Consider the following 20,526-nt stretch of genomic DNA (forward strand, 5'->3'; position numbering starts at 1 on the left):
CTACTCATCAACAATTTGTTGGTGACACAATGTTGCAGGGCATTCCTACGGTCAAGGAAGCCAGAGCTTTCAAAGAAATCATGAGTGACTTTGCATTGGCCGCTGGTATAGAGGTAAGCCTTGACAAATCAAAGGTGTTCTTTTTTAACACTGACATTGCTATTCAAAGGAACCTCACCAGAATTCTTGGGTTTCAAAGGGATCAGTTACCTTCCAAGTACTTGGAATGCCTCTTACTGACTTATAGGACAAAGTCAGGAAATGGACCTGCAGGTCTTTGAATTTGGCGGGGTGTCTTGTGCTTACTAAGGTTGTCCGGTAGGCTATACCCATTTTCATGTTTTCAGCTCTTTCTGCTGCTAAAGGAGTTATGCAACAAATCAAGAGTATTGAACGAGATTTTCTTTGGGGCAAAGGAGAAGAGAAAAAGAAGTGGGCTTTGGTAGCTTGAGACAAGCTCTGCAAACCTAAGGCCCATGGTGGTTTGGGGTTTCATGACCCTGAAATCCTTAGCAGAGTTTCAGGAGCCAAACTTTGGTGGAGGTGGCTCAAGGAATTGACCACCCCTTGGGCCAAGCTTTAGAAGAAAAAATATGCAAATAATTGGTAGGAGAGGGATCATATCTGAATGTCAAGGCTCATCAAGGGCTCCCACATTTGGAACCTTGCTTGGAGAATAGAGCCATTGTCCAAAAGCACAGTTTCTGGGAGATTCGAGCTGGGAACCTTGCACGGTTTTGGGAGGATAACTGGCAGCAGGAACCAAATTTGTTTAGGGAAGAACTAACCGCTCTAAAAAATGACACTGATAACAAAGGTTTACTTATGGTAAGTGACTTCTAGGATCAGGTAAGGAACAATGGTAAATGGAGAATGTGGAAGGATCTTGGTTATAGTGAAGAGAGTCCTTTGAAGGCCCAGGCGGATTCTCTTGCTCTTGACTTGGAGCAGAGGAAGATTTTGGTGTCATCCTCATCTAACCAACTGAGATGGGGTCGAAACATTGAAGGCACCTTCAACCTCAAAGAAGCTAAATGCATGGCCCTAGGTTTCGATTATCCAAACCCTGATCAGGTTTGGAATGACCGTTGACAGAACTCGCAATGGATGAAAATCAAGTTGTTGATGTGGTTGGTTCACCAAAAGAAAATTCTCACACGGGAGAATCTTTTGAAAAGGGGCTTTGTTGGCCCATCCAAATGCCATCTATGTGGCTTACAGGAGGAGAGGACGGAACATTTACTAAACCTCTTCCCCTTCACCTCTACCTTGTGGGATTGGGCGGCTTCAGTCTTCAGACAAACTGACAGGGACAAACTTAGCATCACCAACACTTTGAAGAATTGGAGGAAAGACTGCTCAGTTAATGAAATCATTAACAAGGCTTGGACTCTGGTTCCAAGCTTTATTATCTGGGATGTTTGGAAAGAACACAATGGCAGGATTTTCAAGAACAAAACAGGCTCGACTCGGAACATCATTGTCCAAATTCTACGATAGCTCAAAGATATAGTAGGAGCCCTTATGTGGAAAATTCCTGAGGACCCTCCTTCGCCCTAGGATGCTCGCATATTGCTGCAGTTGGGTCTCCATTCTCTGGTTCCCCAAGGCACTGTCAAGGGTGTGAGCAAAACAACTGATGGTAAAGGTATCTGACAACATCCTCCTCATGGTTTTTTGAAAATCAATATAGACGGGGCCTCTAAGGGCAACCCAGGGATGACTGGATTTGGTGGTGTCTAAGAGATGAGCGGGGCGCATAAAGGATATCTTTCACAATCATTTGGGGAGTGCCACTAATAACATGGCGGAGCTCATGGCCTTAGAGCAGTGCCTGGAAATCCTGATGGAGTCAAATTTACACAACGCCATCATTAAAGGTGACTTTGAATTGGTCATTAATGCGGCCAAGAAAATGTGTAATGGAACGACACCTGGAAAAGTGTCGAAACATTGGAGGCTCTCGCAGGTCTTTCAATGTATTCATTCCCACTTGCGAACCCTGAGAACCGTCAGCTTCATTCATGTGCGAAGAAAAGTCAATATGTTAGCTGATCGTCTGGTGAATGAAGGAGTGCTATGTAAGGAAAGCTATATTCAGTACGACTGTGATTCTATACCCTTTGGTAAACTGCGTGATGATTGTCAACGACAGGCAGCCAAAGGCATGACGTACTTCTAGACCATGAATAATGAGCAAGAGGAAGACTAGTGGGAGTAGGAGAGAGTGGAAGTCCTTGAGCCTGGTTGAAGTGCCGCAGTAAATCCTAACTGTCGATCCCACAGTCAATGCTTATGTCATAGCCAACTACGGAGATTGAGTATTTGGTAAACAACGTGCTAGTAGAAGGGCCACAAGCCATAGGATTTGATGGTCTTCATTATCGAATGGATATCGGGTTTTAAAATGGTCGGAGGTTAAGTCTAAGAGCGGACCCGAAGTTTTATAGACCATGGTTTATAATTTATATCGGTTCCGTGAAACGGGTAAGTGTCGTGCAAGTTTCCGATACGATATCATTGAGCACTGTCGGATCAAATGGGTTTTGATCTACAATGTAGGATCACCGTGCAACTTTGTTGATCGGAGAGAATATCAACCGTCCGATTGAAGGTAAGATCGATGGTGGAGATTGAGCGAGAAGAATTTGTGTGTAAGGTTTTGGGTTTTGTTGACTTTGTTATTTGTTTATCATCAACAGGTCTTTTGTTGGTCTTTACACTTGTAAAAAAGTATACCATATGTAATCTCTTTTTTTTGGGTTAATTGAAAGCTCCACTCTTCACCAAAAAAAATAAATTTTATATTACACATATACATGTAACATTAATATTATTATTATTAAATATAATATTAATATTATTATATTATACTATTTAATAACTTTAAATTAATAATTTGCTTAAAAAATTATATCGAGAGTGATCCCGCTAGACGCACCATAGATCAATATATTAGATAGATCTATACCTGTTACATGGCCAATCATAATGGCTTGCACACAAATTATACTCACACGAGGATAAATCTTATAAATCATTTACTGCCAGGGCAACTGGAGGACAATGATATCTATAACTCAAAATCGTGACCGTCCGTGAACGATAAGACGGGCTTCGTTTGACGAACTCTTTCATCAACTCATCTATAAGGAAACCACAGTCTCGTAGATTGTGCGGCAGAGGTTTGAGATTGGAATTGAGATTGGGGTGGGCAATGGCGATGAGAACAGTTGCTGCTTTTGCGACAAGGGTTTCCAGACGTCACGTGTTCAAATCCTCTGTGACTCAGTTTGCTCACCGATACTCCGTATGCTGATACAACTGCACATTACAGAGAATTTTCCGTCTTTCCATTTCTTTTGTTTTGAAAATGTTAGAAACGAATTGTAATTCCGGATCTTGTTTGGTTCTTTGCAGTCTGAGGCGGCTTATTCTCGAACTGAAAAAGAAAAATCACATGTTACGGTAATGTTTTTTCTTTCTTCTCGTATTTAGTAAATCGGAGTGATTTCTGCTGGACTCTATTTAAATTTAGTCTGAATTCGTCCTTTCACTTATTATTCTTTAATTCTTCGGTTATTTCATAAATTGACGGCATTTCAGCATAGGAACATTTGAAGATTTCGGTCATTTTGTTCCGTGACATGAACTTCTTTCCTCTCCTCTCGTTAGGAAACTGAAAAGTTTGCAGCTGGATTACATTTAGATTTACTTAATGTTGTGGTTTTGAAAATTAATTATTTATTAATATTTTCGGAGCTGTTTATTTTAGATTAAGTCTGAATTCGTCCTTTTCTCAAGCGAATACTCTTTAATTCTTCATTTATTTAGTGAATCTAAGGAAATTCAGGGGAAGAAATTTGAAATTCACGGTATTTTTGTTAGGGAAATTGAAGAGATTGGCACTGAATTACATTTAAATTTACTGAGGTTTGTTTTGTACGTCAGAATCTTAAATTTTTTATAAATATTGTTAGGAGCTGGTTAATTGACTCTGCGTTTGTTCTTTCACGTGAATAGTCTTTAAATCTCCGTTTATATATCTTGTCTATTTAGTAAATTGACGGGTTTTCAGCTGAACAGCATTTGAATTACAATCACTTTTCCCTTTGGTATCTACAATCTCCTCCTTTTGTCCCTGAAAATAGAAGAGATTACTGCTTAATTACATAAAAACTAAATTTAGTTAGTTTATTGTTCATCATAATAGAACATTTAAATTTAAATTTAGTTAGTTTATTTGAGAGTGCAGTCTTTCACAGTTAATCTTCTTTTGTTCCTGAAAATTGAATAGGTTACTTCCTTAGTTTATTTGAGAATGCTGGCTTTTGCAGTTCATCATAATAGAACATTAAAATTTAAATTTCCTTAGTTTATTTGAGAATGCAGTCTTTCACTGTGCATCATAATAGTAATACATCATCTTGAAATGTATTCTATCTATGATTCCAAACTAGAACACAGTTATTCAGGAAAAATTATTACTATTAGTTAATTTAGCTTTAAACCGTAAGATGATTCATTTGCTGACCTTGTAATGTTAAATTTAAAATTAATATAAACTATGATGTTTTTCTCTCTGAAAAAAAAGAAATGTTAAATTTAAAATTAAGCATTTCAATGCTGATATTATTTTTTCGTTTATTCAGTAAATTGAGGGTATTTCGCTTGGAATTTTTTTTACATGTAATGTAATTTTGATCAATAACATGAATTTCCTCTACTCTTCTACTTATGTTTGGAAAATTGCAACCTCTCTTTCTTGCCTTAAGAAAATTGAAGAGATTGCAGGTGGATTACATTTAATTTACTTACTTTTCCTTCCCAAAATAGAATGTTAATTATTTATCAATGATGTTCGAACCTGGATATGATAAAATAAATGTAAGAATGTTGCAACAGATAACACTTTTTTTTCAAAATGGTTTAAATTTTTTCTCGAACAAACATCGGAATTTATTTTGCACGGACTCGCTGTAAACTACACAAATTATTGAATAATTTTTGTAACGCGTATATTTATTTTTCTTAACCTAAACGGTCATGCTCACCAATCACAGTATACTTCTACAATTTTTTCGCTTAAAGCTTTCCCTACAACTGACACAGGTACCCAATGGAACACTTGAGCAGTGCCATTTTCTGTAAATAAATTTAGCTTGAAAATACTTCCTTTGAAATAATCTGGAACTAGATTTATTCCACAAATAGTGTTGTAGTCTTAAAGATATATAACTCGTCTTTGTAAAATTTGGCTGATGTGAAAAGATTTGCCAAAAAAATATTCAGAAAGGTGGCCAATGAAAAATCCTTTTCTTGCAAATTTAGTTATTTGAAAATTGTTTGATAACTGAAATATGTATCCCATAATAATTTTCTTGCACAGGTGAGGATAATATGAAGATTATGCTTATCATTCTTAGGGGTATTTGATTTTGTATATTGACTCTTTGTTGAAAATAGAATCAGTAGAAGGCAATAACTGACTTGGTGTGCTGTTCACCGTGATTCGTTCTCAAAGCTACGTTCAGGAATATTTATTAATATATATAATTCAACTTCAATACTCCAAGATTAAGATTTGAAAACTGGGCTTAACTGTGACGAATGCATGTTGTCCTATTGTGTTGTGATTAAATGCATTTTGTTTTATTTGTGTGCAGTGGCCAAAGCAATTGAATGCACCATTACAAGAGTTGGATCCTGAGATTTCAGACATAATTGAGCTAGAAAAGAATAGGCAATGGAAGGTCTCTCCTAGCTCCTTTGGACATTTATTCTTTGATTGTCAATTGTTCATTTGGTTTTCAATTTTAAGACCTTCTTAAGATGAAAGAACAAGAGTAAATACTTGGCTATAGACTAATTTTTCTTGGTTACAAATTATCAAAGTATGGCAAAATTATAAATTGTATTATCATTTTTCATGATTTGCATATATAGGCATCTCACCTCTTATGTTTGACTAGTCATTATAAGCTCTCTAGAGTTAGAAAATCTTTTGTGAATTTAAATTATCCTTTCTAAGGTTTACAAAATTTCTTCTGCAATAACTCACATATGATCTCAAGCATCCATGATTGGATCTTATAGATAAAGTCTAAATACACCTAAATTAGGCTAGAGACTTAACTACTGCTAACAGATTGAGCGTTGACCTATATCCTAGCAAAAACCAAATCATACCTGGTATATGAAAGACCTTAAAATGGATTTGCTACCACCCAAACTAGCAGGCTTGCCAAGGTCCATGCAGGTTGCTAAGATGACACACACATAACAAGTGCCCACTTTCAACTCGACACAAATCCCACTCTTTAAGCCCAACTCCTACTTGAATGGCTATGGGATGATTCCTTGTTTTAGATGCTTCACCCAAAAATCATGAAACTAGTGCCTTGAATGGAGTATGGGGTGAAGAAAGGAGTTAATTATTCACTGTTTAATTGATCTACAAATGTAATTTATGCGTAAAAATAATGTAGACCAGCATGGTATTTACTCAAAACTCAAGATAGTAGTCAAGTAAATAGATCAAGTGAGTAATATTTAATATTAGACACAACAACGATAGCTATCAATCAAAGGGAAGGGCCAACAATCCTCTTTTAACAACAGGAAACCTAGTCAGGAAGTGTGACAATAACTGCAACATTTCAACCCATGGACAACAACTATTGCTCAATGACAAATCTGAGTTGAGAAACACCCTTAGGATAGACAACAATATTGACAATGGCAATCTATTAAAGGAAAGGGATATCAACACACGAAACACTGCAGATAGCCTTGTTGATATGGACAATAACAATAATGCAGTAGTAAATAGAGAAATGAACACTGAAAGCAACAATAGAGCAGGGGGAATGGATCTTCTTGGAAAAAAGGTGGTGAACCTATCATCATATGAACTCATCCTAGATGAAACATATGTTCTAAACAAAAGGCTCAACTTTCAATACCCCCTAAGCACATCCCATTGGAAAACATTATTTGTTGTGTGGAGGAAGGGATTTTGAGCTTAGAAGATGAAGACAAAGAACAGGTTAGACAAGATTGCGTACATATCTTGAGAAGAGCCAAACCTCCTAACTGTAACTTGAGTAGTAAGCATCTTCTAGCTATAAAGAACCTAAGAAACAATGACAACATTTGGTTCTGAAGGCTGACAAAGGTGATGCTACAGTAGTAATGGACAAAGAAGAATACATCTCTAAAATGAAGGATCATCTCCACGATAGTGGCAGCTATAAAAGACTGAACGTAAAACCTATTTCCGAGGTAATTAGGAAGGTCAAAAAGGCCATCAAAGAATTGAGCCTTGATGAAGACCTCAAGAAAAGGCCTCTCCCCATCAGTGAGGTCATCCCTTGAATCTATTGAGTTCCTAAGATCCACAAAGATGGAGTGCCTCTTAGACCTATTGTGAACACTATTGGTTGCTCCACATATGGGCTGGCCAAGCATGTCACAACAATCTTAAGACCCTTGGTTGGTAATTCATATTCATTTGTCAAAGACTCTAACCACTGTTAATCTCATCAAGGATGAAAGGACTAATGTTGGGGACATGATAGTTAGCTTTAGCGTGGTCTGTCTCTTTACCAAAGGTTTGCTAATGAAGCCGTCCAAGTTATCAAAGAGGTCACTGACCCTGCGATAGCAAGACTTGCAACAGTGTGTCTTAGATCCTCTTTCTTTAGCTTCCAAGGTGAGTATTTCGAACAAACCATGGGATCCCCACTTTCACCCATCGTGGCCAACCTCTTCATGGGAATGTTTGAGAAAGAGGATTTGAACTCATATCCACTAAATGGGTGGAAAAGATATGTTGACGACACCAACATAAAATGGCCACATGCAAGCATTGAAGTGAACAAGTTCTTGAGCCATTTGAATAACATCTCTAATGACATAAAGTTCACTATGAGAATAGATAATAGCAATAGCAATCCATTCCTTGATATCCTTCTTACCAGAAACGAAGATGGCACCTTAGGAAATCAAGTATACAAGAAAAAGACACACACTGATAATTATCTTCATGTTGAGAAAATTGGTACCAAAGAAGTGTTTCCTTGGCATTTATCCTTTTGGCCCAAGGGACACATTAATCATCCTTTTATCTACAGACATTATGTGTTTTAATGTCAAGGAGTTAAAGTACCTTTTATGAGCTGTGTATCTTGTATTTTAATTTATTAAAGTCACATGTGTATTAAATTGACTTTATGTATAAAGTACTAAGTTCACTTTATGTTATTAAAGTGACTTTTATATTTTAAAAGTTACTTTATGAGAAAAAAAGTGACCATGGTACTAAAACATTAAAAGGTACTAGGAGTGTTTCATGAGATAGGGGTCAAGTGGGGGCTTGATCTCAACCATTGATCTCATGGGCTGAGATTTAATCTTAGCCCTTGATCATTTGGTTTAGGGTTCTCACTAAAGGAAGACAAAAGGGAGGAAAAGAAAAAATGATTCTCATTATTCTTCTCAAGGGAAAAAGAGGAGAGCATATGAGCCAAGGAGGAGCTCTAGCCAACCAAGAAAAGCTTGAGGGAGAGTTGTGTTACCCAACACTTGTCGGTGATCCCTATTGGAGAAAATTTATCCTAGATTTGTTTTCAGCCGACAGCCAACAACCCCTTACAATCACTTGATAGCTCAATGTGCTACCATTCTCTACCACCTGAGCCAGCCATTGTAAGCCCTCGCTCATCTGTCATGATCGTATGTGTTGATTTTTGGTAGCATCGGATGTGCTCTAAGCCTCAAAATTTGCAAGGAGGCTGGGACACATGTATTCCACAATACCCAGAAATCGTTTTGGAAATTCCACTTGGAGACAGTTTTATTAAAATAATTAATTATTTTTTATGGATGCCTAAGTCTAAACTTAGGAAATTAAAATAATTAAAGGGTATTAATCAAACTGTGGGTGAAACTTCTAGAAGAAGACGAGGATCAAGCCAAAATTATCTCAGCCATTGATTAGAATCTAATCTGGGCCGTTGGTTCTCAACTGGAGGATTATAAGAGGAGGCTGGATGGGCATTTGGAAATCACACCGAGTAAGAGATTAGAGATCGAATTTCTGAAGAGAGGAGCACAATAGTTGCCAGAGAGAGATTTGAAGTGATTTCTTGCAGTGAGGTGCATGGATAGTATCCAGAGGGAAGTTTTCCTAGACTGGAGAGTACAAGGCAGAGAGAGCAGAGAGACGTCCATAGAGGCTGACACAGGGCAACACAGAGATATGCTGTGGCATCTTAGAGCTTCAGAGGGAGGTCAAAATAGAGCTTTAGAGGGAGGTCAAAATTTTGTTGAGGAAGTCGAGTTCCAGAGCCAGAAGTCGGGGTGTGAGACCGGGAGGCCTGAGAGTTGAATTTTCCAGCCAACAGAGGATCAGAAGGAGTTGCAGTGCAGTCCCAGCTGCAGTGACGCAGTGACTGCGTGGGAGTGACGCAGAACTGCACAGAGGCTCAACTCCAGTGCAATTCAGTGTCGATTCTTCTAGTGACAGGGTGAGATCATCTCACTATTATTTTTGCCCAGTTTCTCTCTATATCAAATAGCCAGTTGGGCATCCAACGAATTGTACTCAAATTTACTACTGCTTAATAATACAAACCCTAAGCTGCTGCACTGGTTTTCCTACACTGGGTTTTTCTAGGGACATTTGTCCAAAAATAACTATGTAGATGTGTGTGATGATTATTTCTCTCTTGTGCTGTATTTCGTTTCCGCAGTTTTTATTTGTGTAGGTTGCAATGTATTTAATTCGATATTTTCTGTAGCACACAAGAAGTAAATTATTTAATCGAATTAACAATTAGAAGAATTAACATCAGTTGTTGCCGCAGGAATTGGGTAATCAATTTTTCACATGGTATCAGAGCACAAATTGTTTATTTGGGGTAGCATCAGATGTGCTCTAGCCATAAAAATTGGTGGAGAGGCTAAAGCACAGGAGATCTCCAAGACCCAGAAATGGTTTGGATAGATTGTACTCGGATTGGGAGATATTAAAATAATTCATATTTTAATGGAGTTCCTAAGTCTAGACTTAGGAAAAATAAAATATTAATGGGTATTAATATAAAATTGGGTTAGAAGGTTCCAAAAGTCATGGATCAAGCCAAATCTAATCTTAGCCGTTGATTAGAGATTTAATCTCGGTCCTTGAAGGAGCAATGCGAAAAGTATAAGAGGAGGCTTGAGGGTCAGTTGGAACAGACACCAGAGTGATCAATAATTCGATTTTCTAGAGCGGAGTTTGCTAAGAGAAATCAAATCAATGATCAGAGTTGTAGAGAGGGGTAGTGAGTATGAGGCAGAGAGGCAGAGATAGTGCCGAAAGACCAATGTAGAGCCAGAGGGAGCCACGCAGAGGCCAGAAGGGCCTGTGTCATCCATGCAGAAGTGACGTAGGGGGTCCCAGAGGTTGCGCAGTGCCTCAAAGGGCTGACACAAAGGCCAGAAGGGCCAGCGTAGAACTTCAAAGCAGTTGAAGAGGGTTTCATGGGATAGGTTTTTTGAATACCTGTTTTCGAATAGAGAGGTATTGCCGCCAATTATTTTTCTCTGTCGGGTGAGCCAGTTTGGCACCCAATTTGTACTGAAGGAAATACTGTGTAATAATAAATCCTCGTAATAGATGCGTCGGTTTTCCCACATTGGGTTTTTCTGGGGACGATTGTCCAAAAATAACGGTGTCCCTTGTGTGTTTGTTCATTTCTTTGAGATGTTGATCTGTAAATGGTTGAGAGCGTATTGTGTTTATTTCAGTGTTTATATGGTTAAATAACTTGTTAGTAATTAAACAAGTAGGCGAAATAAACTAGAGAATACAGATAAAATTTCTAACGGGTAATACTTAGAAATTTCAACAGAGATCGTGAGCAGAAGAGCTCAAAAGCAGAAAGGAAGAAGAATTCGAAATTACTGCAGAGGCAACAATTTGAAACCCCAGAGGCAGCGCAGTTGTGGGCCAAGCAGGTCGAAGTTTTGAGGAGAATTCGATTTCTCTGAGTGAGTTGACAAAGAAATTAGATCTCTAGAGGTAGAGGTGAGCAACGTACTTTTCCTTGCAGAGTAGATCTTCAGCTGGGACGCACATATTTTGCAGCAGTTGCTAGTAGAATAGCATCAGTGGGGAGAAGAAGACACACTTGAGGGAATTCTTTCTCAGAGGACTTCCAGCCAAGAAATTTGAATTCTCATTTGCTAAGCAGCAACAGATCTACTAACTTCAACAGGGAGTGCGTAGGCTAGCCTAGCAGTAGAGCAGAGGAGAGAGGAGGCAATTCAACATTTCATTGGCAAAGATGGTAGCTCATGGGTTGTGAGATCAGGATCGGTTGGAGGGTGCATCCAACTACTTGATCTAGAAGGAAAGGATCTCATGCCTTCTAGATGAGCACGATCTCAAAACCTATGTCGACAGTGTGGTAGTTGTAATCGCAGATCCAGATCCGCTCAAGAAGTACAAGGCGGAGATGGCAAAGGCCAGGAGATTGATCCTCGACGGAGTGACGGATCATGCAATGTGTCATATTGTCGGCAAGAATACTGGTCGACAGATGTGGGAAGCTTTACCATGTCATTTGAAGGATCTTCCGAGTAGCGGACGATGTACTTGGAGCAGAAGATGAGATCCACACAAATGCAGAAGGGGGAACGCATTGATCCGTTCCTAACGAAGCTTCAGGAGATCCGAGATTCATTGGCAGATGTGGGGTCAACACCTCAGCTCATTGCGATAGTGAGATTGGCCCTGAATTCAGTCTGAGAAGAGTGGCAAGTGTTTGCCCAGAGTATCCTGGGCAGAGAAATTTTTGAGATGCAAGACACTGCTGTAGGATGGGTCTTGGGAGGACACGTTTGTGCAGTTTCAGGTTGCAAGACAAACTAGGCAGCTGAGGGATTACACTGCGCAGTTTCTGAAGACAATTGGTTTCGGTTGGGGGAAGGACACTGGAGGAAACCATTGCATAGTTTTGGATGCCAATGGAAGCTGGGGTTTGTGCGCATTGTGAAGTTCTAGCAGGCAAGGGAAAAAGCTTGAGGGTTGTAGAAGCAAAGTGTGTAGTTCCGGAAAGCTGGATGAGGCTAGGTTGCTCGGGAAACTGGCTAAGTGTGAGATCAATGAAACTGATGTAAACAATGATAGAACTTGACTATGATCACACACTAACACTTAATGATACAACATAGACCATCCAGAAGATATAAAACATACTTTGCTTGATGCAACAACCTTCATGACAAGAGTGCGTGAAGTAAGTGTGGAACATGTCTATGTTATGAGAACACCCCATATGCACGAAGATTTCCCCTTGAAGCAAAACAATCTTCCCTTTGCATGAAAAACGATAATCCCTATGCCCAAAGATGACACATTCTGCAACGTGAACAACTCTTAAGATCAAGGAAGGGGGCTTGAGATCGTCATCTTACTAATAAGTGACCAAGGAATGATCGATCACAGGATCCACGGAAGGCTCCAAAATTTGCATGCAAGCCAAAATTTTGGAGGGTGGTTGTAGTCGCTACAACATTGGCGACACACTGGTAGAACTCAGCTCTTTATATGGACCTTGTCTTGTGAAAAGCGTGTTTAACTCATCTGGAAGTGTTGTTCGATTCTTTGATCATCATGGCTTCCTCACTAGCTTGTGTGAAAGATGTAGTCCCTACCATTCTCTTGATCGGTCAGCACACATACCAAGCCAAGTCAACTGAGTTGTTTCAATTGGGGATGAGGGGTATATTGATACACAAGTAATATAACTGTCAGAGTTTTAGTTTCATCTCTGGTGTTGCTCCGTTGCTAGGAGGCCTGGACAATACCTTGGTGGAGTCACGCAGGAACAAAACCATCGCTCTGCTGCTAACGAGCCTGGACAGTACCCCGACGGAGTTACTTGCATCACCTCTCTGCGCATGAAGCCTTTCTCTTCTTTCGCCTTTTCATTTTTCATTTTTTCATTTTCAAAGAACTGTGCATAGGCACTTATTTATTTTTCATGAGGTGCAAGAGGGATCCTGACTTATTGAGTGCAGAAGAGGTTGTCCCTTCAGAGAAGTATTTTATAGATAAGATTTTCCCCCTCACCTTACTCTACTTGACTAAGCTAACAAGGGTTAACCCAAAAAAACCGATTAGAGTAGGTGGTACTAGTTAATAGTGCAAGCGGTGTGTTTTCACCAAGACTCACTCCGAACAAAACATATTTTCCATCATGGTATCATCGACTGAAAACAACAAGCTCTTCATAAAGAGAGAGGACAACAGATAACCAAATGTTGATAGCTGTACAAGTCCTCTTATATTTTCCCGGCTTGTCTCAAGAACCAAACAATGTTTCCTGTGAAGCTAACCTATGGGTGCAAACAAGCATACACACAAGAAAGGAAAGGGCAGGAGTAAAGCGAAAGCAAAACGAGCACGCAAAGCAAAACATGCAAGAAAAACAAAGTAAACAAGAAAAAAATATAGCAAGAAAGCAAACACTACTCTTACTCCTACGCTAAACAATGCTTGGGCGTACTCACATGGCATGATATTTCCAATGCAGCCACTGGGGCATTGGTTGGCCCATGTTGGTGAAGGCATGGTAGACAGGGAAGATAAGCATGTAAACCAACAAACAAAAAAGATAAGATAGTGTAGACGAACACGCTTGAAGTTTAAAAGCGTCTACAAAAAAGAAAAGAGTAAATGTGCAAGACAAACATTCTGCAAATGTACCATGGTGTTGCAACACACTGTGCGTAGACGATAAGCACGTACACTCTTTTGACCTCGACTGACAAGCAAACATGAAGAAAGAAGAAAACTTACGTTTCGGAAGAGTGTTCGTTGTGTAAGACTCCTCCAGTTCATGAGCGATGGGATCACTTGATTCCGGTGGAGGGAGTGAAATCTGTGAACTTGATTGATCTTCAATGTAAACATGAGAGTGATGAGGAGCCTGGGGTGTTTCAACAGATTTCTGATCAGAAGTGGAATTGACCTCAGGATAGTGAGGGCTTGGCATAACCATAAGCACAGGATGAAGTGCCTTGACAGCTTGAGGGGTTTCCACTTCATCAACAAATAGATCATCAAAGACTAGTGGCGTAGAAAGATCAACAACAAATGAATCAACATCTTGATTGAATGAAGGAGTAAAGAGATCACGACAACCATGATTAGAAAATTCGACATGTTCATCGACATCCTCATGATCTGACGAATCATGCAGAGGGGTTGATGAGAAACAAGGATGTTCACCCTCTGCATTTCTGGAAATGGTAGATGAAAAATTGAATGGATTTTCAGAGAAAGACGTGTCCTCTCCGCAATGCAATGACACACTGATATCTGGTGCGTCTTGTGAATGATCGGAAGTAGCAACATCTGACGAGGATTTTCATGATGAAAATCAAAAGTGGCAGAATCACAAGAGATGTGAGGATAGAGTAGATGAGGCGCAGATGGAAGGAAGTCATCCTTCACTGCGGGTTCTTTTTTAGATTCCTGCGCACACTCATCATAACAACGCGGGTTGGCTTCAGAACCTCAACTCCGTTGACAACTTGATCCTCGTGAACACAAGATGTGGAGTCCCGAATGGGAGAACACAACACAGCATAATCCAGAGTGTCAATGGAACCAGAAGATAGAAGTTGAGAGAACGAGTTCACGTGACAACCATCAGGCTTGCAAGCCAAGTTTGCACAAATATCTAGAGTAGGTGGGGTGGGAGGATGTGACAGTTCAACATATAGGTGCGCAGCTTCTCCCCCTTCGCACTGCGGAGCTAGAGCTGTTTGATGAGAAGAGGACGGACAATCACGTGTGAGTCTATGACAATGACCTTGTCTGTCTTGAATTCGGCAGCTCTAACACCGAGGTATGCCAGGAGGGGTTCGAATGATTCTAAGATTTGCGGATTTTCAGATATGTGAAGAAGATACTTAAATCTTTCATCGAGAAATTTCCAATCAATTTCATCTTCAGGAAATTGAAATGCAAGATTACAAAAGCGTATGTGAAATTGTTCAACGGATTCATCGGGTGCTTTTTGTAATTCAAGAATTTTTTTATTGAGTGCTTTGCGGTCATAATGATAGAAAGCATGTGTCAACTCTCTAACCAAGTGATAAAGAGAGTGAATAGATGTTGCAGGCAATGTGACACACCATTGCAGTGCGTTCCCTTGAAGCGTGGATGCGAACAGTGAGCAGGCAATGTAATCCTCTTGGATTTCATGCCTTTCACAGAAGCCTGTGAAGGAAACTGCGTGTCTAAGCAAGGCTGCTCCGCCTTCACCATCGTATGTGTTACGTGACAAGTCATTCCAGAGATCCTCTGATACTTGAAAATCTTCTCCATAAGAAAGACATGTTGGAGGATAAACTGTAACATAAGTCATGGAAGATGTGCGGAGATTCAAAATGGACTTTGAGGACTCAACTTGTCATCTGGCCCTCCTAGTGCCAATGTCACATGGTTCGGGTTCGACAATGATTGGGTTCGGTTTGAGTTCGAATTTTTTGATGAGGTTCGCTATTAGGTTCGTCTATATATATAAACATATATTAATTTAAAATGAATTATAGGATAAAATATTAACAAATCAACATCAATAAACATAAAATATGCTATCACAAACTTGGAAACTACAAGGATAAAATACAAGCTTGAGTTGTGACATGAAGATATGAGTTTTGATCTATGGACTTGGTCATTGGCTATGAGGTTCGATGAGATTCGTCGAACCTCAAAACATTTTTGAGGTTCGCCAAAATTCGAACCTCAAGGTTAAAGTTCAACGAACCTTGCGACATAGCCTAGCGCCATAAATGTTGACGGTGCAGGACCCACCAACATGTCAGGGGATCTCCCCGGTAAGAAGTCCCAACTAGACCTCAAACCATTTGGAGTAGGAGTCCCAGCAGTGGGTAGTAAAGCTATGCCTTGACTGTGATAACGCGCAGAGGTAAGCAAGATATATTTGTCGAAAGAAAGTGTGTGACCTTGCAGTGAGTCAAGAGAGATGCATGGGGAGGTTCTAACACACGGAGGGGAAAAGGAATTGTGCCCCTTAGAATCCTGTAATAGTACGCAGCCTGAAAGGAACGCACTAGCTGAATGACATCACAAGTTGGAAAGCACAATAGTCAACAATCCAAAGTGATGGGTTAAATCAACAACACGACTTCAATAAGATTCGTACAATCACATATGAAATAGTTCATACACAAATGCGTAAGTTAAACAATATACATTGCTAAAGTAACTAGAGTAGCCTAACTACAATAACAACATATGCATGAAAACATGTTGGCGATGTTATATTATATAAAAGTGAAAGTTCCATCCATACATACAACCATGACAACCACTAGCCCCAATAGTGGAACGTTACAATCAACATTGCTTGCTCCTCCAAAGAGATGTACTCGTTCTGCACTGAGGAGAAGTCAAGGCTCGTCACAATACTCTCCAAGCCCTCTCTAAGCAATGCCTAGCAAAATCTTGGCTCCCAAAAGCATGTTCTATGAGTTATGAGGTTCTATATATCAGTGAAGAACCACCCATTTTAAACCCGCGGGCACCCACGGGTAAGGGTGGGTCTATGGCTGGGCCGGGTCACCCGCATAGAACCCACGGTCTAGGCACGGCTACCCGCATCAAACCCTTAGGTAGCCCATTAGACCCCTATTAGACCCGTATAAGACTCGTCAGGCATGAAAACACACAAACTGTCCAAAATTTCGATTTTTTATTTTTTATTTTTTGGAAATGAGGTGGAGGAAAAGGGAAATTAGAGGGAAAAAAATGCTTTATAAGCACCTGTCTCCCTTCCATTTCTCATTCACTTGTCATTTGAGTGTTTGGCTAATTTGTGTGAGTGTTGAGATTGAAGCTAAAGGAGCTTGAAGGAGTTGTTGGAGGAGGCTAAAGAAGGCTTCATCGGATCAGACTAAGCTTCAGTGAGGCTTCATGAACCTAGTTAGAATGTTTTCCATGAATTCATATTTGTTTTTGTTTTTTTTTGTTTTCTTTTTTTGTTTTTGTTTTTGTTTTTATTTTGTTTTGTTTTTGTTTTTTTTTTTTTTATGTTTGCAATTTTTTTATTTTTTTTTTATGTTTGGGGCTGCCTGTCGCTGAGTTTCTCAGCCACACAGGGCTGCTGTGTGGCTGAGAAACTTAGTTACACGGCCAAAAAAATTGCAAATTAAAAAAAAATTCAAAAAAATTCAAAAAAATTCAAAAAATCAAAACATAAAAAAAATTAAAATCCAAAAAAAGGTTATTTTTTTCTTCCAGATTTTGTCACCATGCCACTAAAGGGTTTCAGATAGTCTCGTGATCTGGCATGGGCACATGGTCAACAAATCATTGCCAGTGATGACCACAATATCAAGTGCAATTATTGCAATGCCACAATGCATGCAGGCGTAAACAGGTTGAAATACCACCTAGCCAGAATTCCTGGGAATGGTGTGTGATGTTGTCCAAGTTTCCTTGATGAAGTCACTATTGAAATGGTAGTTGCTTTGGAATCCATTAAAGAAGCAAGTTCTAAGAGGGCAAGAAGGAAGGATGATATTGTTTGGATAGGTAGATCTTCATCTCAGAGTGAAACACAGTTTCAAAATCCAGTTATTGTTAACTCCTCTTCAAGTGTTGTGGCAAACAAGAGTATAACCTCTTCTTTCTTCAGTCCTCGTACAACTCCAGGATCTCAACCAACCTTGGACAGTTTCAATGAAAAGAAGAGGAAGGAGGCATATATGGCAGTGAAGAGGTTTTGGTAACCATAACACTCTTTCATTCAATTATGCAGCCCATGGTGGGTGCCATTTCATGTACTGGCTCTGGATACAAGACCTCATCTTATAATGCACTTAGGGGGAAAGAGCTAGATGAGGAGCTTGAGTGTGTCAAGGAACAATTGGAGAGCATTAAAAGCTCATGGAAATTTATAGGTTGTCCAATTATGTCTGATGGGTGGACAGATCAGAGGGTAGAACAATAATAAATTTTGTTGTAGCTTGCCCTAAAGGAACCATGTTCCTAAAATCCATTGATGCATCTGCAAATGTAAAATATGCACATTTGATTTTTTTCATTGTTGGCTGATGTGGTGGAGGAAGTTGGGGTTGCAAATGTTTTCCAAGTAATCACAGACAATGCAGAAAATTATGTGGCAGTTGGAAGGTTGCTTTGTGCCAAATATCCCACGAATTTTTGGACTCCATGCGCTGCCCATTACATAGATTTTATGCTAGAGGACATTGGGAAGTTGGAGTGGGTGCAAGATGTTGTGCAAGAATGCAAGCAGATTACCAAGTATATGTATAATCATGTTTGGGTGTTGAAACTTATGAGGGATTTCACACAGGGTGAGCTTAGTCGCCCAGTTGTCACATGGTTTGCTACAAACTTTCTTTCCCTCCAAAGCCTTTTGTATGAGTACCAAGCTTTGAGAAGAATGTTTTGTAGCTAGTAATGGTATTCTGGAAAGATAGCACAAAACCAGAAACAATGTCTGTGAAAACATTTGTCTTTGCTAATAGTTTGTGGGACAAAGTCACTGAGATTGTCAGCTTCATTGAGCCCCTTGTGAAAGTCTTGATATTGATGGACAGAGAGAAACCTGCAATGAGATATATTTATGAGGGCATCGACAGGGCCAAAGAGGCCATCAAGACTTTCTATAAGGGAAATGAATCTAAATATCTACTTATATGGAATATTATTGATTCCAGGTGGGACAGGCAACTACATTCACCATTGCATGCTGCAAAAGCATATATCAATCTGAGCTTATTCTATAATGAGGGGTCTAGCATTCAAAGAGATCCCGAGGTGATGAGAGGTGTCATGATATGCATTGAGAAGATGTTCTCGGATCAAGATATTCAAGACAAAATCAACATACAATGAGATATGTACAAGGAGGCATCTGGGATGTTTGGATTCAGCTCAAGCCAATGTCTTAAGGACAAGAAAATGACTTGTAAGTGCAAATTGTTAGAACTTAGCTTATAATTTTTCTAGTTCTCTTTTATATGTTTGGCATTGCAAACTAATAATCTTTGTTGTTATTTTCTTATAGCTCATTGGTGGATAGATTGTGGCATTGAGGCACCACAATGACAAGAATTTGTCATTAGAGTTTTGAGTCAACCCTGTAGTGCTTCTTCTTATGAGTGCAATTGGTCAGTGTTTGAGCACATCCACAACAAAAAGAGAAACATGTTGGAGCATGAGAGGTTGGAGAAGTTGGTTTTCATCTACTACAACCTTTGAATGCTCACAAAACAAGTGCAACCAAAGGATACAAAGCCAATTTTATTGGATACTATTGATTTAGAGTCTGATTGGGTTGTGGAGGAGGAGGCCCCTGATTTGAGTTGGCTTGATGAAGAGACTGAGGATCTATCTAGTTTTCCATCTCAAATGGAGACTCCAAATACACGTGCCTCACAGTTGCTTCAACCTTCCGATGTTACCACTAGCTCCACGAGGGCTTATTTTAGGCGTGGTCGTCCATGAGTGATGAGACTCAAGCTTCTTATGACACAATCATTTATCATTTATGACATATGTATTTGAATTTTGAAATTGCTGACATTTTTTATTTTAATTATGGAATCACGAGTCCTTTTCTTATTCAGTATCTAAATGTTTTGCTTACAAAAATCGAATATGTTATGTTGTACTTTTATAGATATGAGATGATGTTATGAATTATTACATATATTGTGGTTTTTATAACTTACAAGGATTGGAATTGTCATTAGTTTCTTTTTTGTGCTTAAAATTTACCATATTTTAAGTTTTTTTTTGTATTTTGACGAGTCTTATAAGGGTTATTCTCGAGCCTTATACAAGTCGACGAGTCAATGGCACGGCGAGTTTTCTATGAGTACGAGTCGTGCAACATTGCTATATATAGCAAAAGGGTGGGGTGACCCTTGACATTCCCCTTTGGCTCTTGGACTACCCTCATGACTTTTGAACTTCATTAGATATAACTCTTTACATTACATGGCTGTTTGCATTCCACTAATGACACTTGGAATTTCACTTTACATTACATTTGATTACAACAGTTACGGCTCATAGTAGTGAGGTGGCTGAGACAACTCATAATACAACTCAACATGACACTATTGACATGTACTGGCTGACTGTGGTGTCCGTGTCAAGCTATTGTGCTGTTAAGTGATGGATGTGTCTTTGGATGTACTTTGTCTTCATCTCTGCATAGCTTGGTGCTGCGGGGTCTTCAATGGTCTTGGTCTTCACAAGATGGTTCCATGCATGTGTTTCTTTCACTTGCCGCTTGATGTGCTTCGTTCGTTCGTTCAATTGCGAGCAAGTCTTCTAGCATGCACTCCTTCTTCATCTTGTTTGTTGTCGCGCCATGTTCCATCAATGTACCTATTCCCGCAATCACTCATGATGAGACGACATCAAATCCAAAACCTCCTAGTCTAGCACAATGTTGCACA

The 20,526-nt window shown here is 39.4% G+C and overlaps 1 protein-coding gene across 1 annotated transcript in view; it reads left to right on the forward strand.

Moving 5' to 3' along the window:
- Positions 1 to 3,100: 3,100 nt before the first annotated feature.
- LOC149212144 (serine hydroxymethyltransferase 1, mitochondrial-like) overlaps positions 3,101 to 20,526 on the forward strand; it is a 207,913-nt gene continuing 190,487 nt past the window's right edge. The window contains exons 1-3 of the mRNA XM_089391734.1: positions 3,101 to 3,310; positions 3,421 to 3,468; positions 5,667 to 5,753. Of these exons, the coding sequence (XP_089247860.1) occupies positions 3,218 to 3,310; positions 3,421 to 3,468; positions 5,667 to 5,753 (228 nt within the window). The 5' untranslated portion in view covers positions 3,101 to 3,217. The remainder of the gene's footprint in view (positions 3,311 to 3,420; positions 3,469 to 5,666; positions 5,754 to 20,526) is intronic.

Source organism: Pinus tabuliformis, chromosome 1_1, assembly GCF_031772625.1.
Source record: "Pinus tabuliformis cultivar Carrire ecotype Pingquan chromosome 1_1, CPIR1, whole genome shotgun sequence".
NCBI classification, from domain to species: domain Eukaryota; kingdom Viridiplantae; phylum Streptophyta; class Pinopsida; order Pinales; family Pinaceae; genus Pinus; species Pinus tabuliformis.